At 40.1% G+C, this 25,000-nt stretch overlaps 1 protein-coding gene across 1 annotated transcript in view; it reads left to right on the top strand.

The window, feature by feature from the left end:
- Positions 1-25,000, top strand: part of atp2b3b (ATPase plasma membrane Ca2+ transporting 3b) — a 91,358-nt gene that overhangs the window by 9,554 nt on the left and 56,804 nt on the right. Inside the window, exons 3-14 of the mRNA XM_079673751.1 lie at positions 4,832-5,029; positions 10,356-10,613; positions 11,908-12,033; positions 14,196-14,321; positions 16,435-16,476; positions 16,882-17,046; positions 17,708-17,779; positions 17,890-18,032; positions 18,888-19,020; positions 20,120-20,229; positions 20,417-20,577; positions 23,253-23,271. Coding sequence (XP_079529877.1) covers positions 4,832-5,029; positions 10,356-10,613; positions 11,908-12,033; positions 14,196-14,321; positions 16,435-16,476; positions 16,882-17,046; positions 17,708-17,779; positions 17,890-18,032; positions 18,888-19,020; positions 20,120-20,229; positions 20,417-20,577; positions 23,253-23,271 — 1,553 coding nt within the window. The remainder of the gene's footprint in view (positions 1-4,831; positions 5,030-10,355; positions 10,614-11,907; positions 12,034-14,195; positions 14,322-16,434; positions 16,477-16,881; positions 17,047-17,707; positions 17,780-17,889; positions 18,033-18,887; positions 19,021-20,119; positions 20,230-20,416; positions 20,578-23,252; positions 23,272-25,000) is intronic.

Raw genomic sequence — 25,000 nt, 5'->3', positions numbered from 1 at the left:
AAAGAGATCTCCGTCCTCCGTGTTTTATTCTTATAGAAGTAAGAAGAGAAGTAATGGGGTAGAAACCCTCCTTTTTACGCAGCGGTCCAGACATAGACATCAAACGGCGAAACATATTCAGTTGCCAGTTACCTTGGCATTAGGGCAGGGATATCTAGATACTTTCCAAGGTTTGACATAATTAATTATGCTACTTTTAAAGCAAGCAACAATGTTTTCAAATCTGTAATCAAAAAGCTCCTAAAAAACGCTATCGAAGCAGTTCCTGCCGTTGCTGCGTTAGTTCAAACAGTAACAACGGACTATTTTCATAGCGGATGCATGTCAATTTAAATCAACACATACAACTATTTTTTAAATCAATGAAATCATTTTCTAAATCCATAAAAGCATTTCAATTAATATTGGGAATCATATCGTTACTTTATTGAGAATGTGGCCATGTAATAAGCGGGATAATGTGCACATTGCACATTGCATAATGTGCCTTCATGCCGATCTAGATCCCTCCGCTTCGCGTCGGGCTCCTGATCAGCCTGTCGGTGTTCTTTTCCCCATAATGACCGCGTCGCTGCACATTATCCCTTACATATGATTATCTAGAGTCATTATCAGTGTTGTGCTAGTTACTGAAAACCAGTAACTAGTTACCATTACTTGTTACTTCATTGAAAAAGTAACTCAGTTACTTTACTGATTACTTATCCCCAAAGTAACTAATGCGTTACTGTGAACAGTAACGCATTAGTTACAAAAAAGGGCTCCCATTAATGCCCTTATAGCCATCATTTCAGTACTGTTATTGCATTGGAGAATAATACAATCTGACAATCTGTTGATCAATAAATAGCAATAGAAATAGTAAAAAATAGCCTGCATGTGTTCTACAACATACCTTGCAATGGCTTTATCAACTTTTCCCTGGCTAGCAGTCCCTCGGTTAAAATCCAGCCGCTGTTGCTTAGGTGGAGGTGGAGTGGCGTCCGATGAGTCTGGGTCTTTGGTCGTAGCTACTAACTTCGTCCCAGCATGTTGTTTCTGCAGATGTTTAAACAGATTTGAATTGCTGTTTTGGGCAGTAGATAGGATCTTTGACCCGCCAAGACACAACTTACATTTAACTAAAACGTTCTTTTCTTTGTGCTCGACAAAAGTGAAATAGTGAGAATATCTCTGTTGTTTATACACTGAACAAAAATATAAACGCAACACTTTTGTTTTTGCTCCCATTTTTCATGAGATGAACTCAAAGATCTAAAACATTTTCTACATACACTAAATAACAATTTCTCTCAAATGTTGTTCACAAATCTGAAAAAATCTTTGATAGTGAGCTTTTCTCCTTCGCCGAGATAATCCATCCCACCTCACAGGTGTGGCATATCAAGATGCTGATTAGACAGCATGATTATTGCACAGTTGTGCCTTAGGCTGGCCACAATAAAAGGCCACTCTGAAACGTGCATTTTTGCTTTATTGGGGGGGTCAGGGGGGGTCCGAAAACCAGTCAGTATCTGGTGTGAGGGTTAGGATTAGGGTTAGGGTTAAGGTTAGGGTTAGGGTTAGGGTTAGGGTTAGGGTAATGTTGTGAATCGAGTGGCCCATGGTGGTGGTGGGGTTATAGTATGGGCAGGCGTATGTTATGGACGACGAACACAGGCCACTCGATTCACAACAGTGTATAAGACTATGGACTACGACATTTAGGTTGACCGTTTATTGAACACGTTGTTGCATACGCTCCCATGACAACACCACAACAACACAACTGTATCCGGTTCACACATCCCAAAACTCCCGGTGCCATCTTAAAGAGCAACTTCCAGGTTAAAGACACCTGTGAATAAATGTGCAGGAAAATGATGAATACACTAGATTTTCCAAAAAATATACAGAAATATACACTACAGTGACATCTGGCGTCGTTTTTGTAAGAAATGTTCACTTCCGCATAAAAAAGCCTCGGCACGTGACCTCCCGCGTGTGACGTAACAAGGGGGACACAAGGGGGAGAGCGGCTGGTGTAACGTATTAATAAACATGGATCCCAATGCTAGTTTCGACACAGAAGACACAGAAGAAGTTGTATATTCGAATGCATATGACGGACCACAACCTTATAATTATGAGCCTTCGAGGCGTCCAAGAGACCAGAAGCAGCCAAGGATTAGAAGAAATAACGGCCATCGGAGAGAAATTGAGCTGTGGTGTGAGGAGAACCAGTGGAGAACTGGACAGCTATCTTGGTGAGTGACCGGCGTTAGCTACAGAATGTTAGCTAACGTCACATCACAACATTGTAAAGTTAGCTATCATATATCAGGCTATAACTAAAGTAGCATTGATAATATAGTAACGTTACTGGCAGGACTGTTGATACTGATCCATAACAGAAACTAATGCGCAAGTATCAGCCGTATCTTGCGTTACCCAATGCAACTCCACACTACGGTACTGTGTACCGGAGGAGAGACGCGAGATACGGTTGATGCTTGACGATCTGGCGGAGAAAGGTTGTGGAGCCTCCGTTGATATGCCGTTGTAAATGGCTTGATGGAAAGCAGGTGTGTAGTCGGGGAGGTTGCACAGCTGATTGCAGCAGGTGAGTGGAGGTTGAGCCGGGAGCCAGGAGTGACAGCCACCACGCACACACAAACAACACAGACAGGGGGAAACAAACAAACACAAAGGAGACGGCTGGAGCAGTACAGCCACCACAGCGTTACCTAATGGGGGGGCGGGAGAGAGAGAAGTAATACGGTTTCCTGATAAAGCTGTGGAGAGTATGTGCTGCAGGGAGGTGGATGCACAACGCACCCAGGAACGAACGCTAGCTCCGGTCCTTTTTAATTTGGACTCGATGTCCTGACAGGCTGGTATTTGTGCAACCTGCACAAACACAATACTGCACCATGATTACAAATGGTGAAATACAATGTAAAACTACCGAAAAATACCAGCTCCTTAAAACACAACCGCTCTACTCAACGCAACTCTACTATACTCGCGGTCAGAGAGCGGAGATGTTTACCCTTTGGCGTATGACCTTAAAAAAAAGCCGTTTTTAAGAGCAGAGCTCAAAATTGCTCCTTTCCCTCTGAATTCCTGCCCTTATGTCTCGTAAAACATATCAAATCCTGCATTCACTTTTTTAATTGTAATTTTCAAGCAAGTTTAAGCATGAATGTAGAATAAATAAAAACCTGCAAGATGCTCTTTAAAGGCACTTACATAACAATCTCCAGGCGGAGAAACTCGACATGAGCTCCGCTGCCGCCATGATAGTCTTTTTGTAAACACAAACACAGCGCGTCTCTGCATGTGACACAGGAAGTATCTAAGTACATTTACTCAAGTACTGTACTTAAGTACAGTTCTCATCTCTGTTCGCCTCACTGTTGGCGCCGCTCACCAGCGTCTGGGAGCTGAGACTATATCCAAAAAATAACGGAGTAACGCACCATGTAGTAACGGTAACTGAGTTACTGAATTAAAAAAATAATGCGTTAGAGTACTAGTTACTACCAAAACTAACGGCGTTACAGTAACGCGTTACAGTAATGCGTTACTTTGTAACGCGTTAGTCCCAACACTGGTCATTATTCATTTGTTTTAAAGCAGGAGGTGCAAACGCTTGCCTCGGGGAGGGAGAAAAAGAGCCACAGCGGAGAGAATAAACAGAAGGGCAACCATGGCAACCATGCAAGGGAAGTATTTTTCGCTGCTTTTGTGGCAGACTACAGCGCCACTTACAGGCCTGGCATATGTACTACAGCGTCTCCAGCGCTTTCGAGCGGCAATGGCCGGCCGTGGCCCAACTTCTCATTCCCCTGATAGGTGGAGAATTGACCAATAGCCGTAGCGCCACCGTCCTGACGTCAGGACAGTGTTCAAATCTGGATCAGTCTGTATCAGATCCGTTGCAGCCCCTTTTTTAGAGATTTGGGTATGGAGGAAAATAGAGAGGGTTGTGTTTTCTGACACTTGGTGAGTTCCCTGGAACACCGGGGACACATATTCATGTATAAAAGACGTACAAAAGTGCATTTTGCATGATAGGTCCCCTTTAAGCCCCTGTCACACTGTCCCGAAATTGACACCCGATGGACACACGATAAAGGAAATGTTCAATTTCGTCTCTGATCGTAACAACATCAGGCCATTCGTGAGGGCATCTTAAGCCATCCTATGACCGCCGGTGGAGATTCATGTAAACATATTATGTAAATACCATCGTGAGATCACGTGACGCCTTCGTGACCTAGTTCGAACGCATCGTACTCTCAATACGATGCGTAGTGTAGTCTTCGTGTTGCCTTCATGTGTGATTCGGGTGCCATGGTGTGGCCTTCTGTAGGCATCGTACTTACTTCGGGTGTTGCTTGGCTGTTGACCAAGTTCGGGGCCATCTTTGTGCGAAAATTCACAATTCCATTTTCGTGTGCCCATCTGGTGTCAATTTCGGGACAGTGTGACGCCAGCCTTACTGAAATACTGAAATAAACCTTTAAAACGTTCATTTAAGGGGGAGATTTTACAGGTGAATAGGATAGAAATCTGAACTGATTAATATCATAACGAAAGCTACCCCAGTTGAAACATTAAGACCATTTATTTTTGCATAATGCTTTCTTAAAGGCATTATTACACATTTTGCCTGTAGTGTCTAATGTTCAAATACAATAAGACTCACTTGAGTTGTGTATTTCCCATTGTGTGTGCAGACATGTGTAGTTTATTCTTGCAATCTGAATTTGTGATTTTATTACTTTATTTACAGAAAGAAATGTGCTAACACTTGTCTGCCCCTTCCTGCTTCTCTGTCTCTCAGGTGTCAGTGGAGAACCAGCAGACATTGAGCGTCGGTGCCAAGCGTTCGGGGCAAACTTCATCCCCCCGAAGAAGGCCAAGACATTCCTGGAGCTGGTGTGGGAGGCCTTACAGGACGTCACACTCATTATCTTGGAGGTTGCTGCCATCATCTCCCTCGGACTCTCTTTCTACCAGCCTCCAGGAGGTGATACCGAAGGTGAGAGCAGGGCCAGGAGGGGCTGGGCAGCAGGGTGTGGGAGGGGATGAGAGGAGGTTAGGCAGTAAGGGCAATAGTTGGGGAGAGACATAGAGAGGTGGTGAGGAGGATGAATCAACATTGGCCTTTTTGATAAAGGTTCATTTTTTAATGTAATTTTTCTGTAACACAAGTAACAAAGAAACATGAATTGACAAGTCCACCCCAATTCAATCTGCTGATGAAGACTGTAAAATGCTGTAAAAATAGTAAAAAAAAAAAAAATAGCTAGTAAGTGGACCTTGAGTTAGTATAAATTGGTTCATCTCCAAGAATAATCTTTGGCATTCAAGAGGGATAAAATCAGCAAACTTACTCAGTAATCTCACTCAGACAGCAATATGTAAATTCCCCGTGGTCATACAGCCTGCATAAGGCTGTAGCAGCAAAACCAATAATTGTTTAATTTAAAAAAATGGTTATGAAGGAATGGACTACTGACTACTTAGTGTAACAGTAAAACAAGTAAAGAACAGCCATAACGTCAGCCCAATGAACAACATTGCATATCAAACTTTGCTAATATTAACCACCATAAACTAGGAGTCATACCAGACTAAGTACACTCTAAAAACAAATGCCTTGGCTCAACAAAGAAAATCAACGCAACAGTTTGCATCGATGTTTATTGAGTTAAGACCACTTATAATGAAATTGTCTTAAAGCAACAAAGTTATTTGAGTTAGGGGAGAGGGCTTTTCCTCTACAATCAGAGGTGTTTTTAATTACCACTTACTTAATAATTGGTAGCATAAACACAAGTTTTGAAGTTGATTACTCAAAAGATTAAGTTGTTCCGACTAGTTTTACCCAAGCAGCAAACTCTGGGGAACAGCCGGGACGCCAATACGGAAGTGCAACACACTGCAGTTCATACATGGGCCGCTAGGGACTGACTGCAGAAAGGAGCAATTTCCATAGACCCCCATGTTAAAATGCCCAACTTTACAGCAGAAAAAAACATGTTTCTACCCATGGATGCAATAAATATTATTATCGATATAGTTCAATTCCACCTTCATGATTATGACTCTGAGAGTGAATTGTTTTCTAACACGACTCTTTTATTTATATTAGGTCTTTAAGTTTTTCTTTTTTTTTAATTAGGGCGTGGTCACTTTGATGGACATGTACATGCCTCACTGTCAGCTAACAGCAACTTGTCCACTCTGCTAGGCTACAACCATAGAGGCTACAACGTTAGTTAGTCATAGTACTGTACTTGACCCTTTAGCTTTAGCCGTGTTCGTGGTGATTGTGCCTTTTAGGGAATATTGTTACAAATACCAGACAATTAAAATGTTGTGCTGTTCGCTTGAATTTACTAACAGAACTTCCAAGAAGTCTAAAATGATAATATTATGCATGTTAATCCCGTTCGCAGGTGTTTGTGTGCTTTGGTAGCTTAGCTTGTTACTTATTAGCCAGCTAAGGACGTAACTCTTTATACATACATATACATTTTAGTTTATGATTCAGCCTTGGGTAAGACTTTTTTAGTCTATGGCTATGACGCCCATAATGCTAAACGGGAGCAAATGTTAATAGGGGACCCAATTATCCCAGTGGTGGCCGCCGGAGCTAACGGAGCCGCAGGGGGCTAGCTCCAGCCGGCGTCCCGGAGCTAGCCCACTGCGGCTCCGTTAGGTCCGGGCGATGGAGTCCGTCGTTATAACTGGAGATCAAGGAATGCAGCGAAACGCAGACTTGGTTCGCCTGCTGTAGTATTAGCTAAATAAATTATGTTGAACAAGGCTTATTAAGCTGAACATCGCCACAATTGTTCTGCTATGTATCGGTACTTATTTTCTTAACGTGTGAATGACAAGCATTAAGAATAACAAAATATAGCTACTTCTCTTGCAGATTGTCTCATTTGATTATGAATGTAACGTTTATATAGGGGAACTACACTGTTAGCAGTAACTTGGTATGCATGTATTTCATGTTAGCTTAGCTTCTTAGCCTGAGCTAGCTCTGTTTACTTCCAGTTCGGAGGCAGCAGGTCCCGCCTCGGCTCCGCCTCTTTGCCCTTATTTGGAGCAGGCTGGAGTAGGCGGGAGTTGAACTCTGACGTCACTGTCGAGCCGTTAGTGGCCAACTCGACCTACTAAGGGCTTCTCGGCAACTCTGCAGAATCCTATGGGTGACGTCACGGACACTACCTCCATTTATATATAAAGTCTATGGTGTTACCACATGATTTAAAAGGAATTTTAAGTTGTATGTACTTAATTAGCATTATTGTGAACACACGTTTTTAAGTTGATTACTCCAAAAATTAAGTTGTTCCAACTGTTTTTACCGCATGATTTAAAAGGAATTTTAAGTTGTATTTACTTAATTACCATCATTGTGAAAACACGTTGTTAAGTTGACAACCATTTATAAATTAAGTTGCTCCAAATATATTGTATTCAATAGTTTTTTTTCTTAGCTTTTTCATGTTTTTGCCTTTAAAGAAAGAAATTAATTGATTCCACAACAAAAATATTAGGCAATTCACTTTTTATTTTGAACTGCAGTTGTTTATTTCAGCAGTTGTTTATTTCATTTAGTTTGAACATTTATTGACACATGCAATATGATAAGGTGCATGAACACCGGAAATCACAGCTGACTGCAGGAGAGAGGAGAACCATTTTATAGTTTGGCTGCAGCACGTTGATTGGCTGCTGGAGAATGAGGTGAAATGTAATAGGTTAAAGAGAACGCCTGTGATGAGCTGATTATAAGCAGCTGCGGAGTGAATGTATATACACCGAGTCTTCCTGAAATAACTTGCGCTGAGCTTCATTTAAATCTTGAAAAAAAAGATAAATAACACAAATTTTAATTTCCCCACAAATAATAAATAAACACATTAGCCATATTACCATGGGAAATGGGGACACAGCAAATACATGCTGCCATCACAACGAAGTTAGAGGCCTTTGCATATTTAAAACCAGTGCCAAATATGTAAAATCTATAAAGTTTTTTTAAAACTACAAAAACAAACTCTCAATGGCCACCAATCTGCAGATCACAAACATCAATTTTACAAAAGATTTAACAAAGATGTTTACACTGCCGACAGTCATTATTTCAGACAGTATGAACACATTTAACGCAGAACGCTTTCTCATTCATTTGTTTCCCTCGACCACGGTGGTTGCCATCGTATGGACCGGTCACTGATGATGGCGATATTCATGTCCTTTTGAAGCACTTATTAAGCATTATTGATTGGGGTGTGGCCAAAAGTGCAATATGCTTCAAAATGTGACTGACAGAGAGCAGTGCTTTTGTCCTGTGTTTTTACACTGTGTATGGATTTTATTTCAAATTTTTTAATTACGTCGCTAAACTCCTTGAAAAGCTCCTCTTCCTTTTCTCCAAGGTACACGACAAGGCAGCGGATGGCTATAGTTCTCTGCGTACTTCAATTGTATTGTGCTATTTTTGAAAAAGGAAAAAAAGAGAAATGACCTAAATGAATATATTCTGAATGGGTGACTGCCAACAACTTGCATTTCAATGACAACTCTAAATAACGATCCTACCTCGAGAAGCATGTCCTTGATCTGCTTCACCGAGATTCATTTTTAATAAAAAGCGAAATCACAATAGTAACCAAATATTTGTACTCTCACAGTAGCCTCTACTACTTTGTATCCTCTCACATAACTATTCACAGTTCAAAGGATGCTAATTTTGGTCAAACAGCGATTTGCCTATACAGTGCAACTACAAGGCTATCTACTGTATTTGAATGACTGTTTGAAACTATGCGGATCCAACCCGTTTTGTTCTCGTGTAAACGAGGCGTTAACTGTCGGAACTTGCCCAGGCATGTTAAGTGGGAGTGGACTTGAAATCCTTAACTCAAGGTGTAGAAAAATTAAGTTATCAAGCCAATTGCATTACTTACTACAACTTGAATTTTGTTTTAAGTCAATTAACGCAGAAATCAGAGTTCAAATTACACACAATATTAAGTTGATGTAATTACCAACATTATTACGTCAACACAACTTATAAATTAATGTTTGCAACTTAAAATGTTTATCTAAATCAATTAACTCACATTTTTATCTTGCAACCATGCATTTAATTAAGTGGAGGTGAAAGGTCGCCTCAATTCGTTTTTAGAGTGTAGCACTGCAGCAGCACAATATTCATTGAGATCTGTTTTGCGCTGTAACCTCTATTCTGTTGATAATGTAGGTCAATTGTTTTGTATTCTTGTGCCTTTAAAATAAACCACACTGAAACAAAAGACACATAGCACTGGTGATAGGGAAGAGCCTTGCTAAAATGACCTCAACATTTGCACACTAACTGACCCAAGACCATTTCTTAGGTTTGAATACAGATATCAGTTATTTATTACATATACATGTCACATAAAACATGATTTGATCATTATTGAAATTGTGTAGAAATGTGGGTGGGCGTGTTGTGACGAATGACATAGCATCAACCAGTAACGTTAGCGTTAGCTAAACACAATCAGGTTTTGATTCCTCAGTGGATTTAAGCAAAATGAGAGGAAATATTTACAATGTTCAAAAACATTGGAGGGGTCAGTTACTGCGCTATCACAATGTAGCCTCTTAATGTTGAAGAGGAGTTGGCACATGAGCTGTTTTAAGCTAAATGAAAAGATGTTAGCAGGCTATCCACATCACCATGGGATTTACTGTCACAGAGGAACAGCAAGGCTGGTTTAAGTGAGGCCGCTGTTTTGTTCTTACATAGTTATATTACTGGCATCTTGCAGTGATACTTGGGAGATTTGGCTGGGAACATCTACAATAGACATAGGCTGAAGAAACAAAAAGCTCAATGGTTGCCATTAGCTGGTGTGTTTACCACAGTGAGAGGTCCTCATAGAGAGGATGTGGGCTCAGTGAACAGGACGCTGTGCCTCTGTCTGAAACCAAATAGTTCACATAGAAAACCGCAGCACACACAAACACATTTATTTAGTTAGGTAGCAATAAGCTAGGTATTGAATAATCGTTTGAATAAAAGTAAATGATATAAATATTTTTAAGTGTAGAAAGAGCCAGCCTCCTTTAGGAGGTTTGGAAATCTGTCCTCTTTCAGTTTCAGCTTGACCCATTTATTTAAATTTGGATCGCAGATTGTCTTTAACTTTACTTTCCATCATACATCCAATAAATGAAGGGAAATACAAAAACAGCTGGTACTTTGAGTAAGGTTGAATACAAATATATCACGTCTGGCTGTATATTTCACAACAAATCTAACCAAGTTTCCTCTGCCGCCCTCTCTCCAGCATGTGGGGTAGTGCAGGGGTCTGGAGAGGATGAAGGCGAGGGGGACACCGGCTGGATCGAGGGCGCCGCCATCCTACTGTCTGTCGTGTGTGTTGTCCTGGTGACGGCGTTTAATGACTGGTCCAAAGAGAAGCAGTTCCGGGGTCTACAGAGTCGGATCGAACAAGAACAGAGGTTCGCTGTGGTGCGTAAAGGAAATGTCATACAGATCCCGGTGGCTGACATGGTGGTGGGGGACATGGCCCAGGTCAAATACGGTAAGGACTCCATCATGAAGGCTTATTGCAAAAAGGAGCAGCGTTATATAAATAGTTTTACTGTTAACCCATTTATACCTTTTTTTCTTATTGAATGGTAAATTGTACACCCTTCATTATATCGTTAAAAATGACAAATGCCCATTACAAGCTACAAAAAGCAAAAATGATTAAAATTGCATTTAATTTCGGACCAGCAATGAAAAACTCAAAAGAAGGAAAATATATTTAATATAATATAATAATAATACTTCGTGCTATTAATATAAAAATGAAACATTTGAACCCTCTTTTTCACCATTAACTTGAGATGGTAAAGCCTGCATTTGTGCGAAATAAATGATATCTCTTTTTCAACAGGAAGTTGTAATGCTCCTGTCTGGACCTTTCTGGCTCTTTAAACAGTTAAAAGATATATTACTATATCACAATGTAACTAAGTTGCATCTTAAAATACACTGTTCCTGCTGGGAGTTTGATGAGAATGTACATACCATGTTGATACAGCCAGCAGGCAATTAGCTTAGCCTAAAGACTGGAAACATCTCAGCTTGCAGCTAGGCAGACCCTTTCCAAACATTAGCTTTTCCCAAAGTCACCTCCTGGCCATTGAACCTTCTCATCCAAGTGTGCAGAAAAGGCTATTTACTCACTGTAGGAACTACTTCTGCTACACCTGTACTCAGAGGTGGGAAGTAACTAAGTACATTTACTCAAGTACTGTACTTAAGTACAATTTTGAGGTACGTGTACTTTACTTGGGTATTTCCCTTTCATATTACTTTATACTTCTACTCCACTACATTTATTTAACAGCTTTATCTACTTTTAACAAAATGCATCCCTCAATATTAAACTAGTGGACAAACATTTTAAGTAAATAAAAGGGTCCAATTATTTGAATATGTTACATATAGTCAATCAGAGCTTTTTGTCTACAACAGTAAAATGTTAGAAATTGCACATATATAAATATCATTATATTCACACAAAAAGGTAATTTCTCTGCACAATGATTACTTTGACTTGTTATAGTTTGACTTGTTATACTGTACTTTGAGTCCATTTAGCTGATAACTGATTGAATGAAAAACATTTTGAAAGTAGGACTTTGATTTTTGGCGATAATGTATTGGTACTTTAACTCAAGTAATGCATTTGAATACTTCTTCCAGCACTGCCTGTAGTGCCTATCTCTGTATCATGTAGTGGTATGCATAGTGTCCACACAAGATATTGAGACATAAATATCTGCAGGCTGAATCAACTGTGATCTGTGCACGTGTGTGTCCAGGGGACCTGCTGCCAGCTGACGGTGTGTTGGTTCAGGCCAACGATCTGAAGATAGATGAGAGCTCTCTGACCGGAGAGTCTGACCACGTAAGCAAGTCAGTAGACAAGGACCCCATGCTGCTCTCAGGTTTGTGTTTACTCATAACGTTTTTTTATATTTGCACTCCAACCTGGTAGGCCTACTACTTAGAGGAAATCAAATGGTATCCATGTTGTTCTGTATCGTTATAGATACATTTCAGTGGACACTATAACTGAAGACCTAAATATTCTTAATGGTCCGATTTATATAAAACCTGTCTCTGAAGTGTTTGGCTGAAACACCAAACAGATAATTGTAGCATCCCATAATCCCCTCTGTTTCAGCCCTGTTCCAAAAGTGCTGATTCTGTGTCTGTAGCTTTAAATGCTAATGAGCTGCTGCTGGCCACGACCCTCTGAGAGATGATTGGCTTAAAAAACACAATGGTGCTCTAGAGGGGTATTTAGCTTATACGTTCGGTCGGCTTTACATTGGTTAGTTAGTGGCTAACCCAACAAAAACATTGTGACTTCACAAAGTGGCTAAATCAGCTCATTTTCAGACAGGTTTTAAAATAGGTGGATCAGGACAAAAAGAGAGAGAATATTTTTTCCTGGGGACTCATAGTTATGTATAAAAGCGATGAAAAAGGGGATTTTGGGTGAATGAAATAAACACCTGGCAATTAAATTAAATTAAATACAATAGCAGGGAAATAAATACTACTAAATGTTACATTTTTATTGGGGCTGTGTCACAATGGTTCAACTTGTTGTACATGGAATGGATTCATCGACACAAAAGTTCTCCTTATTTTGCGGATTATGTGGTTCTGTTGGCTTCCTCAGACCGTGACCTTCGGTGGATTGTGTGGACTGTGAGTGAATCGCTGCCCTGAGTGAGAGACAGGGTTCTTACGGTCATTAAAAACCTGGAAAAGTCATGGAAATTCAAAACGCTAATTCCAGGCCCTGGAAAAGTTATGGAAAACAATATTTTTGGAAAAGTCATGGAAATGTAACTAAAGTTGCATCAAATTTAATTTATATTTTATCTAATCGCCGAAATAGTAATACTATAATGATAATACATACTGTATCGTATAGTAATGAAACGCAAAATGGCATTTAACTGACGAGGTATTTTGCTGGTGAGAGATTTTAGTTGCTTTAGCGTGTAGAAGCTAGTAAGCCTACTATTTGATTTGTTTTGGTTGGCACAACATGTTTCATATGCAGAGCTTATGTTGCTGTTCCATTTGAAAATAAACCATTTTCAGTGGTACCGCTGAGAAAGAGTATTTTCTTTGGTCATGGAAAATTAGGTAAAGGTCATGGAGAAGTCATGGAAAAGTCATTGAAAATCATTGGTAAAAAAGCGTATGAACCCTGGAGAGAGCTCAAGTGTATAGGGATGTTGTAAAACAGTAAGGGTGCAATGGAGTCTGCTGGACAGGGGCGTTGGTCAGCAGTAATGTGGGGGCTGCTTCAGACTCTTGTGATATGTCAAATATGTTTGTAATTTCTCTAAACAAGAAACCACTAACCTTATTACTTGGGAAAACACCAGAGGGAACTAAACAAAAGATTCCTACTTATTTTTCGTAATAAGAATAGCAATTATCAAACAGATTACAAGGAATTGGTGAAAAGATATTAACTTCATTAACTCACAATGGAAGGATCTAGTAAATGAAATGTATGGAATGGAAAAATTAACCATGAGAATCAGAAACCAAGTTCATATCTTTGATGAACGATGGGAAACATGCGTGAGTTATAGAACACAAAACATTTATAATGACCAGTTTGTAAAATGTGACAATTAATGTAGATATGAGTATTAGAAAGACAGATATAGGGTGAGGAATCAGACATCGGACAGTCAGTGGTTCTTTGCATCTGTTTCGTGGCAGGGCCACCTGATCAGGATGCCTCCTGGGAACCTTTCTCGGAAATGTTTCTGGGCACATCTGGGAGGAAGTCTTGGGTATACCTAGAACCCTAATGAGAGATGATATACTTTATCTGGCTTGGAAACGATTCGGGAATATGTTTTTGTGGAAAAAGGCAAAATATATAATTATCAACCAGTCCAGTTCCCCTCAGCGACTTTTAAGTAAAATTCCTCCCATCCTCCCTCAAGCTACAGCAACAGGCTGTTTTCAGTGAAACATATCTGGTAAACCCACCTAGCACCAATCGGTATCTTGGACCACTTGGGGATGCACCACTACCTAATGAACATAATTGTTTTTGGTGGTTAAGGTACCCACGTGATGGAGGGCTCGGGCAGGATGCTGGTGACCGCTGTAGGAGTCAACTCACAGACGGGCATCATCTTCACCCTGCTGGGGGCTGGAGAGCTGGAGGAGGAAGGGAAGGATAAGAAAGGTAAGTGAAGGAGAGGAACCAGGAGAGAGACACAAAATACAAACTAAACATTTTTTGGACTGTATTGAAAAAAGGTTAGAAATATAAATATTTTTGTTGAAGAAACGGGAAATGAACATTCTAATATTTAGTGAAACATTAGAAGAACAAATGGTTTGGTTTTTGATATGCAATGCAGTAGTAAACAGACGAAAAGAAGACAGTATCTCTCTGCCATCTCTGCCATTTCCATGGATCAATACCTCACACTGCTCTCGAGTCATGTAGTCACACACACATACGTAGATGGATTACTGAATTACCAAGCACAGGCCCATGTGCTGCTAAGACACACAACGAACACAAGATCCTGTACAACAACCTCAAACACAAGAATGAGAGAAACAAAACAACTTTGACATGTCTGTGCCATTATCTGGCAGTGTGTGTGTGTGTGTGTGTGTGTGTGTGTGTGTGTGTGTGTGTGTGTGTGTGTGTGTGTGTGTGTGTGTGTGTGTGTGTGTGTGTGTGTGTGTGTGTGTGTGTGTGTGTCCTTGTACAGTGATTTGGCTGCCTAACTGATTGCAGATAAGAGCTCCAACAGGAAAAACAGCAGTTTAACCTCATCGATCATTTAGACCACATCCTCATCCCCCTGAACCCCCCCCCCCCCAACCCCCCCTCTCTGCCTATCTGTGCCTCTCACTCGCTCTCTTGTTTACCCCACTGCTATGCCCTTTCACTCCCCTGTCTTTCCCTTTGCTCTCCCCTGTATTTCCCTTCCCTCCCTTAATCTGAGAGAGAGAGAGAGAGAGAGAGGCTGCAGATTGAATCAATGATTGAGAGAGTGGGGGAGAGTGGGGGAGCCGGTGAGATTCAGGGGAGAGTGTTGGTTGGTCATTGCTCGGAGCATTAGTGTCAGCTCAGATTTGTTTAGGAGGAACCGTGCAGTCAGAGCAGAGCTGCAGACAGCATCAGAAGCACTTACGGTTCATGTCATTACCCAGGCACTCTCCATGCCTCCACCAGCTCTCATCATGCATGGGCATGTGTGGCGTTTGTTTGAAAAGGATAAAACACATCCTGGAATGTTTGAAGTAACTAAGTACATTTACTAAGGTACTGTTCTTTAATTTTTTTTTTTTTTTGTCTTTGACCATTAACAACACTAGAAACTCTGAAATGATAGGTATATTAGCAGTGGTGTAAAGTAACTAAGTACATTTACTCAAGTACTGTACAGTACTAAAATACAATTTTGAAGGACTTGTACTTTACTTGAATATGTGGTATTTCTGTACTTCTTCCACCACGGCTAGAATGTAGATATGACCATCAACAAATCAGCTGATGATGCCTATTTTGATAGAAAAATACACTTGTTTAATCAAAGTGTGAGTGGCACCGGAGGATGCACTCAGTGCTGCAACCTCTGTGGGCAGGATCAGTCAGACAGTCATTACTGGAGATAATACATTATTCATACGACTTCCACCAATGCCATAACTTCTTTGTTATTCCTCATGCAATGTGGCTTTGCTATGGGGATACACACTTTTCTTTTTGAATTGTCTAACATTTGTAATTGAGGTTTTATTCAAATCACTTTTCCATGCTATTTAGTCATCTGCAAACATTCTACTATGCGTACAAACACATTCACTACTGGAGTATTTTATTCTTCCCTCTTTGCTTCTCTTTTGTTCTCCCTTTTTGCCAAATCCTCTCAAACCCTTCCTTCCTCACACACTCCCCTAACAGAGGACAGTACTCAGTTGCTCATCTCCACAGATGCCTCTTTCAGCACAGTCACCAATGGTATGTGAGCATACAGTTGTCTGCCTGCCCCACTCCTCCCCAGCCAATGAATGGACCCCAGCACACAGTGCAGTGAGAGTGACCTATGATGGACTCATACATATGTCTCTCAGTCTCTTGACCCAGTATATGAAGATGTGTGTACCTTTATTCATCTTCCCTTTAGTATTGTTTCTTTGTGGTTTTCCAAAAGTGTGTCTGTCAGAAATATGAACTGTTGGTGACTCCTTACATGTGAACACTTCACTTTTCATACATATGTCCCTCCATTCCCTTTAAATGTACCTTTCTCTAAATCAACCTCCCTTTCTCACAGGAAAACAACCTGATGGAGCTGTGGAGAACAATCAGAACAAAGGTGTGTGTGTGTGTGTGTCTGTCTGTCTGTCTGTCTGTCTGTCTGTCTGTCTGTCTGTCTGTCTGTCTGTCTGTCTGTCTGTCTGTCTGTCTGTCTGTCTGTCTGTCTGTCTGTCTGTCTGTCTGTCTGTCTGTCTGTCTGTCTGTCTGTCTGTCTGTGTGTGTGTGTGTGTGTGTGTGTGTGTGTGTGTGTGTGTGTGTGTGTGTGTGTGTGTGTGTGTGTGTGTGTGTGTGTGTGTGTGTGTGTGTGTGTGTGTGTGTGTGTGTGTGTGTGTGTGTGTGTGTGTGTGTGTGTGTGTGTGTGTGTGTGTGTGTGTAACACTGAATTCAAACGTAGGATGATCTTATTTCATCTGCAGGAAGAGATGAAAAAAAGTGTGTAAGTGTATTTTTCTGTGTGTTTCAGCCAAGAAGCAGGATGGGGGTGTTGCCATGGAGATGCAACCCCTGAAGAGTGCAGAGGGAGGGGAGGTGGAAGACAAAGAGAAGAAGAAGACCAGCGTTCCAAAGAAGGAGAAGAGTGTGTTGCAGGGCAAGCTCACCAAGCTCGCTGTTCAAATTGGCAAAGCAGGTAAAGAAGCGTCTTTCCGGACCTCATCAGGTTTCAGCAGGCGTAGGGAATGCTCTACTTCATGAACACAGTCCATTCTGTAGCTGTCCCGCAGAGCTCCTGGTGCAATGATGCAGAGAAGGCAAAGACATTGTTTATTCTTAAACTTGATGCCAATATATTTTTGCTATTTGTTTTTAAACTATCTTGCAAAAATGTTGCAAAACCTTAACTTCTATATGCACCAAGCTTTGCTGTTTCATTGTTATCCACAGCATTTTCTGAAGGTCCTTCCTGAGGGCAGAGTTATTACAAAAAACATGGCAATCCCTTAATTACCAAAAAGATATTTAGTAGTTCACTGTATTTTCGGACTTGTAAACTGATATAAAAAGATTATGAAGACACACTCATTAATCATATTTGACTCTAATATGTCCACAAATCGAACAAGAATTTTAAACCTGGCTTTATCCAATGTACATGTTCTGTTCTGAACATGATATATGCACATATTAAATAAGAAATTACCTCATTAACATATTTAAACATTAAACAATGTTTAGATTCATACTTAGAGTGATATGTTATAAAATGTGTGTAAAAGATGATATTCTCAAGTGCTGTGCTGGAATGTGATCACACAGATTATTGTTAAACACGGCTTTGAATCTCCCCACAGGTTTGGTGATGTCGGCCATCACCGTCATCATCCTGGTGCTGTACTTCGTCATCAACACGTTTGTTGTTGAAGGTCTGTGTGGAACAACTTCTCAGAATGCACCCCTCTCACGTCTTCCACTGTGCTGAGTATAATTACAGTTGTTATTTTGCCACAATAATTATTCATGGTGTGCGTCGCAGGTCAATCGTGGTTGGCAGAGTGTACTCCGCTGTACGTGCAGTACTTCGTCAAGTTCTTCATCATCGGTGTCACCGTGCTGGTGGTGGCTGTCCCAGAAGGCTTACCTCTGGCTGTGACCATCTCTCTGGCTTACTCTGTCAAGGTACACACACACACCTGCTTGATGGGGAAAAGAAAATGTGCATGTTATCTTAGATTCATTAAATTAACAATTTCACACTCTACTGATAGCATTTTCAATCATTTTAAACCCAATTATATTATACTTAAATGATGATAACAACAGACTTCAAGCTAAACCTTCTCATTCACAAATGATATTCAAAAACAGAAGGAGCCTGAATTTATATTTCAAATAAAAAGATGAGGCTATTTATCATGCCGAATATATTTAAATATGCCAATGCCAAAACAAATGATATATATGTTGCCAATTCTGATATGAAAAGCATAGTTTAGTGATGTGTGGAGGCAGATCAGGGTTTTTAATACATGCACCTACCTGACATGCTTTATCTGCACTGTCCAAATGTAAAAGATCTGCTTAAAACAAGCTTAATAACCCCATCTCATTTATGAATGCAGCTTCATATAAAAAAGAGCGTGTTATTTTCGCTCTACCTGTTGGACTTCTTGCCTCTAACGTCAAAAGGGGCTCTTTGATTGGTAGATATGAAATGATTGATGGATGCCAGACAGATGCCGAACTTTACATCAAGATCTAATTCAAGCGGTGGTGGATATTACACAATTGATTGAGAAGTACTTCAGTGCTTTTTTTGTCAAACTTGTACTTTACATGAGTATTTTCATTGTATTCTACATGTAGTACCACTACATTTCAGAGGGAGATATTGTTATTTTAAAAAAGGACTGTATCTGCCCTTGAACTTTTCACACTTAATTTACCCTGCCCTTTCTGCCTTTGTCCTTCTCCCCCCCCCCTCTCTATCCATCACCCCCCGCCCCCTGCTCCCTATCACCCTCTCACGTGTAGAAAATGATGAAGGACAACAACCTTGTCCGTCACCTGGATGCGTGTGAGACCATGGGGAACGCCACGGCCATCTGCTCCGACAAGACGGGGACCCTCACCACCAACCGCATGACGGTGGTGCAGACCCACATCGGTGAGTGACACCGACAATTTGGGAATGCTTTTATTTGACAAAATGCGGTCTCGTTTTTGTCCTCAAAATAAATATGTTTTCATAGGTTTTCGGAACTTAACAAGGCCTATACTTAGTTTCAACAATGAGGTTTTTAGGTTTTTAGGCTAAGTGAACTAAACTCACCTAATACAATCAGATGTAATCTGTGGACATACTACTTTTTTTTTGTTAGTGTAACTAATTAACAAAATGGGTTCTAATGGGTTCCTTGCTCTGAATAAACTGGAAACCACTGGTCATGTTTAAATCCAGTGTTTGACACATCTTTCCTGACATACAGCTGACGGACTGGAGCAGGGGACGAGTCTCTTTCTTGTGATGTCTTTTGTTCGTACTTGACTAGAATAGTTTTAGCTTGGATAGTTACTTCATGTCTTTAAATACTGACGTTTTGCCTTTGCCAGAAAACTCAGTAATATTATGATATCAATTAATATTCTTTAGCAAATTATGCAACATAATTTACATAATTATTAATACATTATTATAAATGAGCATTTATATCATTGATACATTACTATTGTGTTTAATTAACTTTTAATTTACAATTGATCAGTGATGATGAAGTGTTGAAGATATGTTGAAGATATCCAAACTTGATGTCGCTATTGTGGGTCAGGCAAAAAAAGAACACAACTCCATGATCTAAATTCTCCCTTTCAAACACAATGCCCTACTTTCAAATGCACATTTTTTTTTATATTAGATATCAATCTGTAATCATCCTGCATAAACTGAGACGGCATCGATGACATCAGGTTGCTCTTTTATATTTCTGTCAGTAATAAACTTTTCTTGTATACCATGAACTCAAGACTCAAACCAATAGAGCTAAACTTCATTCCAATAGTAGAAAAGCTGTTTATCTGTAGCTAGCTATTTCCATGTTCATCTCAAAAACGAGATGTTTGAACATGTATTAATCTCATCAATATCACGGGCTCTTCATATGATCTGATGTGTGACGGAGGAGCAGGCAGCAGCAGATGGGGATTCTTGTAGGCTGACTGTGCAGATTATACTTGATTTGTATTAAAGCTAGTTTGCTGTTGCCCAGGTGACGTTCACCATCGTTTAGTCCCGGACCCCGGTCAGATCAACGCCCGGACGCTGGATCTGTTAGTCAATGCTATCGCTATCAACAGCGCCTACACCTCCAAGATCCTAGTGAGTCACGCACACACAGACACACTGATCTGGCTTTGTTATTCTCTTCAGGAGGCCTTGGTGCGTTTCCCTGCTTTACCTTAACTTCATCCTTTTCTTCTTCCTCTTGCCTCCCACATCTCCTTTCCTGACCTTCTCACTGCCTTAACCTACCACCCCAACTCGCTTCAATCTTACCCTGGATCAGCCGCCTGATGTGGAGGGGGGACTGGCTAAGCAGGTGGGCAACAAGACAGAATGTGGCCTACTGGGATTTGTTCTGGACCTCCAGCGGGACTATGCCCATGTCAGAGAGCAGATCCCCGAGGAGAGGCTGTACAAGGTGGGCAAACACATCCACATCCACTAGCTTCAGTGAAGGTGTTATACACTGATATCTGATTTACATCCTGTAATCCATACATCCGCATATGTCCAAAAGTTGGTGATTAAATCAACTAAAGGCAATAGATACCCAGTGGTGGAAAGTAACTTAGTAAATGTTTGGCTCTAAAATTACTGGCTACTAGTTGGATGGATTTCACAGTAATTTACTGTAAGTATTTCACAGTAATTTACTGTAAATATTTCACAGTAATTTACTATATATATTTTACAGTAAATTAGAATACAAGTACAACTAAATACTGTGACTTTACAGTTGCCATGCCCATGGAATTACTGTGATATAGCAGTACAAACCTGTGGTATTATGGTACCTTGATGTACATCAATTACAGTAATTACCTGTATTTTCACATTATTACTGTAGAAGTAATGCAACACAGTAGCCAGTAATTTACTGTAAATATACAAATGTAAATAATACGATAATATATTCTAAATTTGACTAGTTAACTGGCATTTTACCATAACTACACAATTCAATCAGCTCAATCAACAGTACATTTATTTACAGTACAAGTACATTTCAAAGTGTCTTGGACATGTTGTTACGGCCCCAACCTCTACTCCATGGTAGTGGCTCGTGCTGAGACCCGCAACATGAAATAAAACACGCAATAACCGGTACTTGGTAACGAGCATTTATTGATAATCAGCCGTTTGCTCACAAAAGCGAAACGGGAAACAAAAAGAGGTCTGGAGGAGTGGCCAAAAGGAACAAACAGAAGGAGGGAACCCAAGCCAGCCACACCACGAGCCATAGGACCCAGAGCTCCCCCCCCCAACCAACCAGAAATCAAATATAAACCCTATGGGAAACAAAATAAAGCCGCGAAAACTCGACTAGCAGGTCCTCCAGGCTAAACAAAAACAAATCTGCAAAAATATGGCCTAAAGCTCAAAATGGCAAAGAGGTATTCTAAGGAGAGTGTCTCCCGGCGTTAGGATAGGCGAGACATCCTTCTTCTTCTTCTTCTTCTTCTTCTTCTTCTTCTTCTTCTTCTTCTTCTTCTTCTTCTTCTTCTTCTTCTTCTTCTTCTTCTCTTGCTTTTGGCGGATTGCAAACAACTTAAAAGGTGCATACCGCCACCTACTGTACATGAGTATGCATCATCGCATCATTCCAACTCATTAACCTATGTTCTAATCAAAATAAAAATAAAAATAAATTAATAAAACCATTAAATAAATAAAACAAAACAAAACAAATCTATGTTCTTTCCTGACCTAATGTTAAATTATTTTTCCTACCCCAGTTTCACTCAAAAATTTAAACAGTGCCTTTCTGGTAGCTTTTACTCCCTCTCCTTTTGTTCCCAAAACACCAACCACACTCCACTCCCTCTCTGCCTCTAAGACTTTAGCCTTTAATTGTTCTCTTTCCGCTTTATAGATGTCACAATGTAACAATATTTGTTCTACATCTTCTTTTACTGCACAGTTCCCACACTTGTTACTGTCACTTTTCCCCATGATATACAGCGTACTATTCAAAGCCGTGTGATTTATTCGGAGTCTAGCCATCATGATTTCCTCCCTTCTGTTTCTTTCTTTATGAATATTAATTGTAATTGTATTTTGTACTTTGTGATAGTCCTTGCCTTTCTGGTCTTTCTCCCACCTTTTCTGCCAGATCTCCATCCGTTTCTTCTTAATGACTGCTTTTCCTTCTCCTTTACCAAGTTGAACTGGTAGTGTTATTTGCTTTTGTAGTGCAGTTTTTGCTAATCTATCAGCACACTCGTTCCCTTTCACCCCCTCATGTGCAGGCACCCAGCAGAACTGCAGATCTATGCCGCTTCTGTGCAGTCTTAACAGGCTATGATTCAGTTCTATGAGAATGTCTTCTCTAGTAGTTGTTGTTGATTGTATGCTTTGTAATATGGACAATGAATCTGTACATATAACCACCCTATCTGGTCTGACCTCTTCAACCCACTGCAATCCTATTATTACAGCAAGCATTTCTGCTGTATACACTGATAATTGATCAGATGTTCTTTTTAAAATAGATTTTTAAAGTCTGGGATGTATATGCCAACTCCAACACGCTCTTCCTTGTTCTTAGAGCCATCTGTATAAATGTGTAGGTAATTGTAGTACTTTTCGTTCAGATACATACTTGCTTTAATTCCCACTTCATTTATTTGCCACTCTTTTTTCCTTTCTATGATATTCATATCTATGTTAGCTTCTGGGAACTGCCATGGGGGAACACTGCTAAATGGAGTTGCTTTGGTAAACGGGATATTCTCCACTCCATATGCCCTCGTTCTTTCCTTACTCGTCCAGCCAAAACCCACGTCCCTGGAATTTTGCATATTCCCAGCAATCCTGTAATATTCTGTTTGTAATATTTTCTTCTCCACTACCTTGTAGTCCCTTGTGACCCAGTATGACAGAGCAAGTTTTCTCTCTTCTGATCTCCAGAGGTGTCTCTCCTGCTTCTATCAGAACTGCATTAATAGGGGATGACTCTTATTGCTCCAATACACAGCCGCAATGCTTTATATTGTATTCTATCAATTTTTAAAAGCGATGTTGTTGCTGCTGCTCCATATACTATACAACCGTAGTCTATTGTGGACCTCATAATTGATCTGTAAATGTCTATTAATGCTTGTTTATCTGCGCCCCAGTTGCATCCAGCTACAGCTCGCAATAAAATTTAATAATTTTTTGCATTTTGTTTCCACTTGATTAATATGCATTTTCCATGTGTATTTGCTATCAAACCACAGTCCTAGGTATTTTGAACTCATTCACCTTTGTCATTGGACGCTCATATAGTGTTAGCTGTTGGCCATCAATCTTGCGTTTGTTTGTAAATACCATGTAGCATGACTTGCTTTCTGACATTTTGAATCCCCAGTTATATGACCACCTCTCCACTTTTGTAATCGCTCTAGCTATATTCTCCATTACGTATGGGGCATTTCTTCCCCTCATCCAAATAGCCCCATCATCTGCGTACAGAGCCGATTGTATGCATGTGTCTAAGCATGTTAAATATATCATTAATCATGATGTTAAATAATATTGGACTGACTGCACTCCCTTGGGCAATACCATTTTCTATTTCAAGACATCCTTCTCCTCTAGCTTCTCTTTATATATACACGGCTGAGTGGAATTTGGAACACCTGGGCAGAGGCGGAGCCAGGGACAGACCAGGTGCACCTGGGCAGAGGCGGAGCCAGGGACAGACTGGGTGCACCTGTAGCAGGGAGACAAAGAAAACAAGGAGGGGAGCACGTAACACATGTCTACACAGACATCCACTCGAAGGCAACCATTTTTCTGAAGAATGTGCTGACATGGGGGTTTAAATTGCCATGCCTCTTTTTGGAGTCGAGCCCTTCTCAGGGTTAATGCCCATGAAGCACCTGAAAACAATAAGCCAAGACAACAATTTCAATTTTACATAGATGTATATGTTTCCTCATTTATTTTAAGGCACATGCAGCGGTGCCCCTTTCAATTTAAGTAAAACCTGCACCAAAGAAAAAAATTAGTATTTAAAGCCAAGCAAGAGCAATAAAAGCAAGAAAATCACTTAATTTATTGTGTTATCAAAGAGGATGGTCTGAATACAGTATTTTACTATGAAATAATACAGTAACATGTTGTGAAATCCTGGTAATAATTTATCTTGTACATTCACAGTAATTAACTGTGCCTGTATTGATTTCACTGTGAAATTCAAAATTACATTACATTATATTGTGAACATTACAGGTAAAGACTGTAAAGTGGTAAAACAGTAATTTATTGTAAAACATTACAGCTAAATATTGTGAAATCATGGTAATATTTTACAGTGTATGTTTACTCACGTACAGTACTTAAGTAGGAATTTGAAATGCTTGGAATTTACTTAAGTATTTTCTTTATACTTTTACTCCGCTACCATTCAAAGGGAAATAGTGTACTTTTATTTCACAACATACATTTTACAGCTTCCTTTGCTGCATAGATTCAGATTTGTACACACAAAAGATAATACTGTATAAAAAAACACATCTTGATTAAATTAACCAACAATATATTTAAGTCCATCTAAAACAGTGAATGTGTTGACAGAAAAGTCATTTTTGCAAAATACATTTCACAGCTCCAATTTCTCAAATGTGAAGATTTGCTGCTCTTACTTCTGCAATGAGTTTGGAGTAGAGCACGCTGAGGTCTATAGATGTTCGCTCATCAGACACGAGGAGAGCTGGAGCTTTGATGGCAAACACTGACGGTTTATTTGGAGCTTCGGCCGGAGAATTCACTCCAGACATGTCACAGGCCACGGTTTGACCACACGGTAGAGATGCCACCCATCGATTCTGAAGAGCCCTCCTGTAGCTCCATGTTTTAACTAGTTCAGAGTGTAATAATC

This window comes from Notothenia rossii (genome assembly GCF_949606895.1).
Source record: "Notothenia rossii genome assembly, chromosome: 4".
Lineage (NCBI taxonomy): Eukaryota > Metazoa > Chordata > Actinopteri > Perciformes > Nototheniidae > Notothenia > Notothenia rossii.
This window is presented reverse-complemented; position numbering and strand designations above follow the sequence as displayed.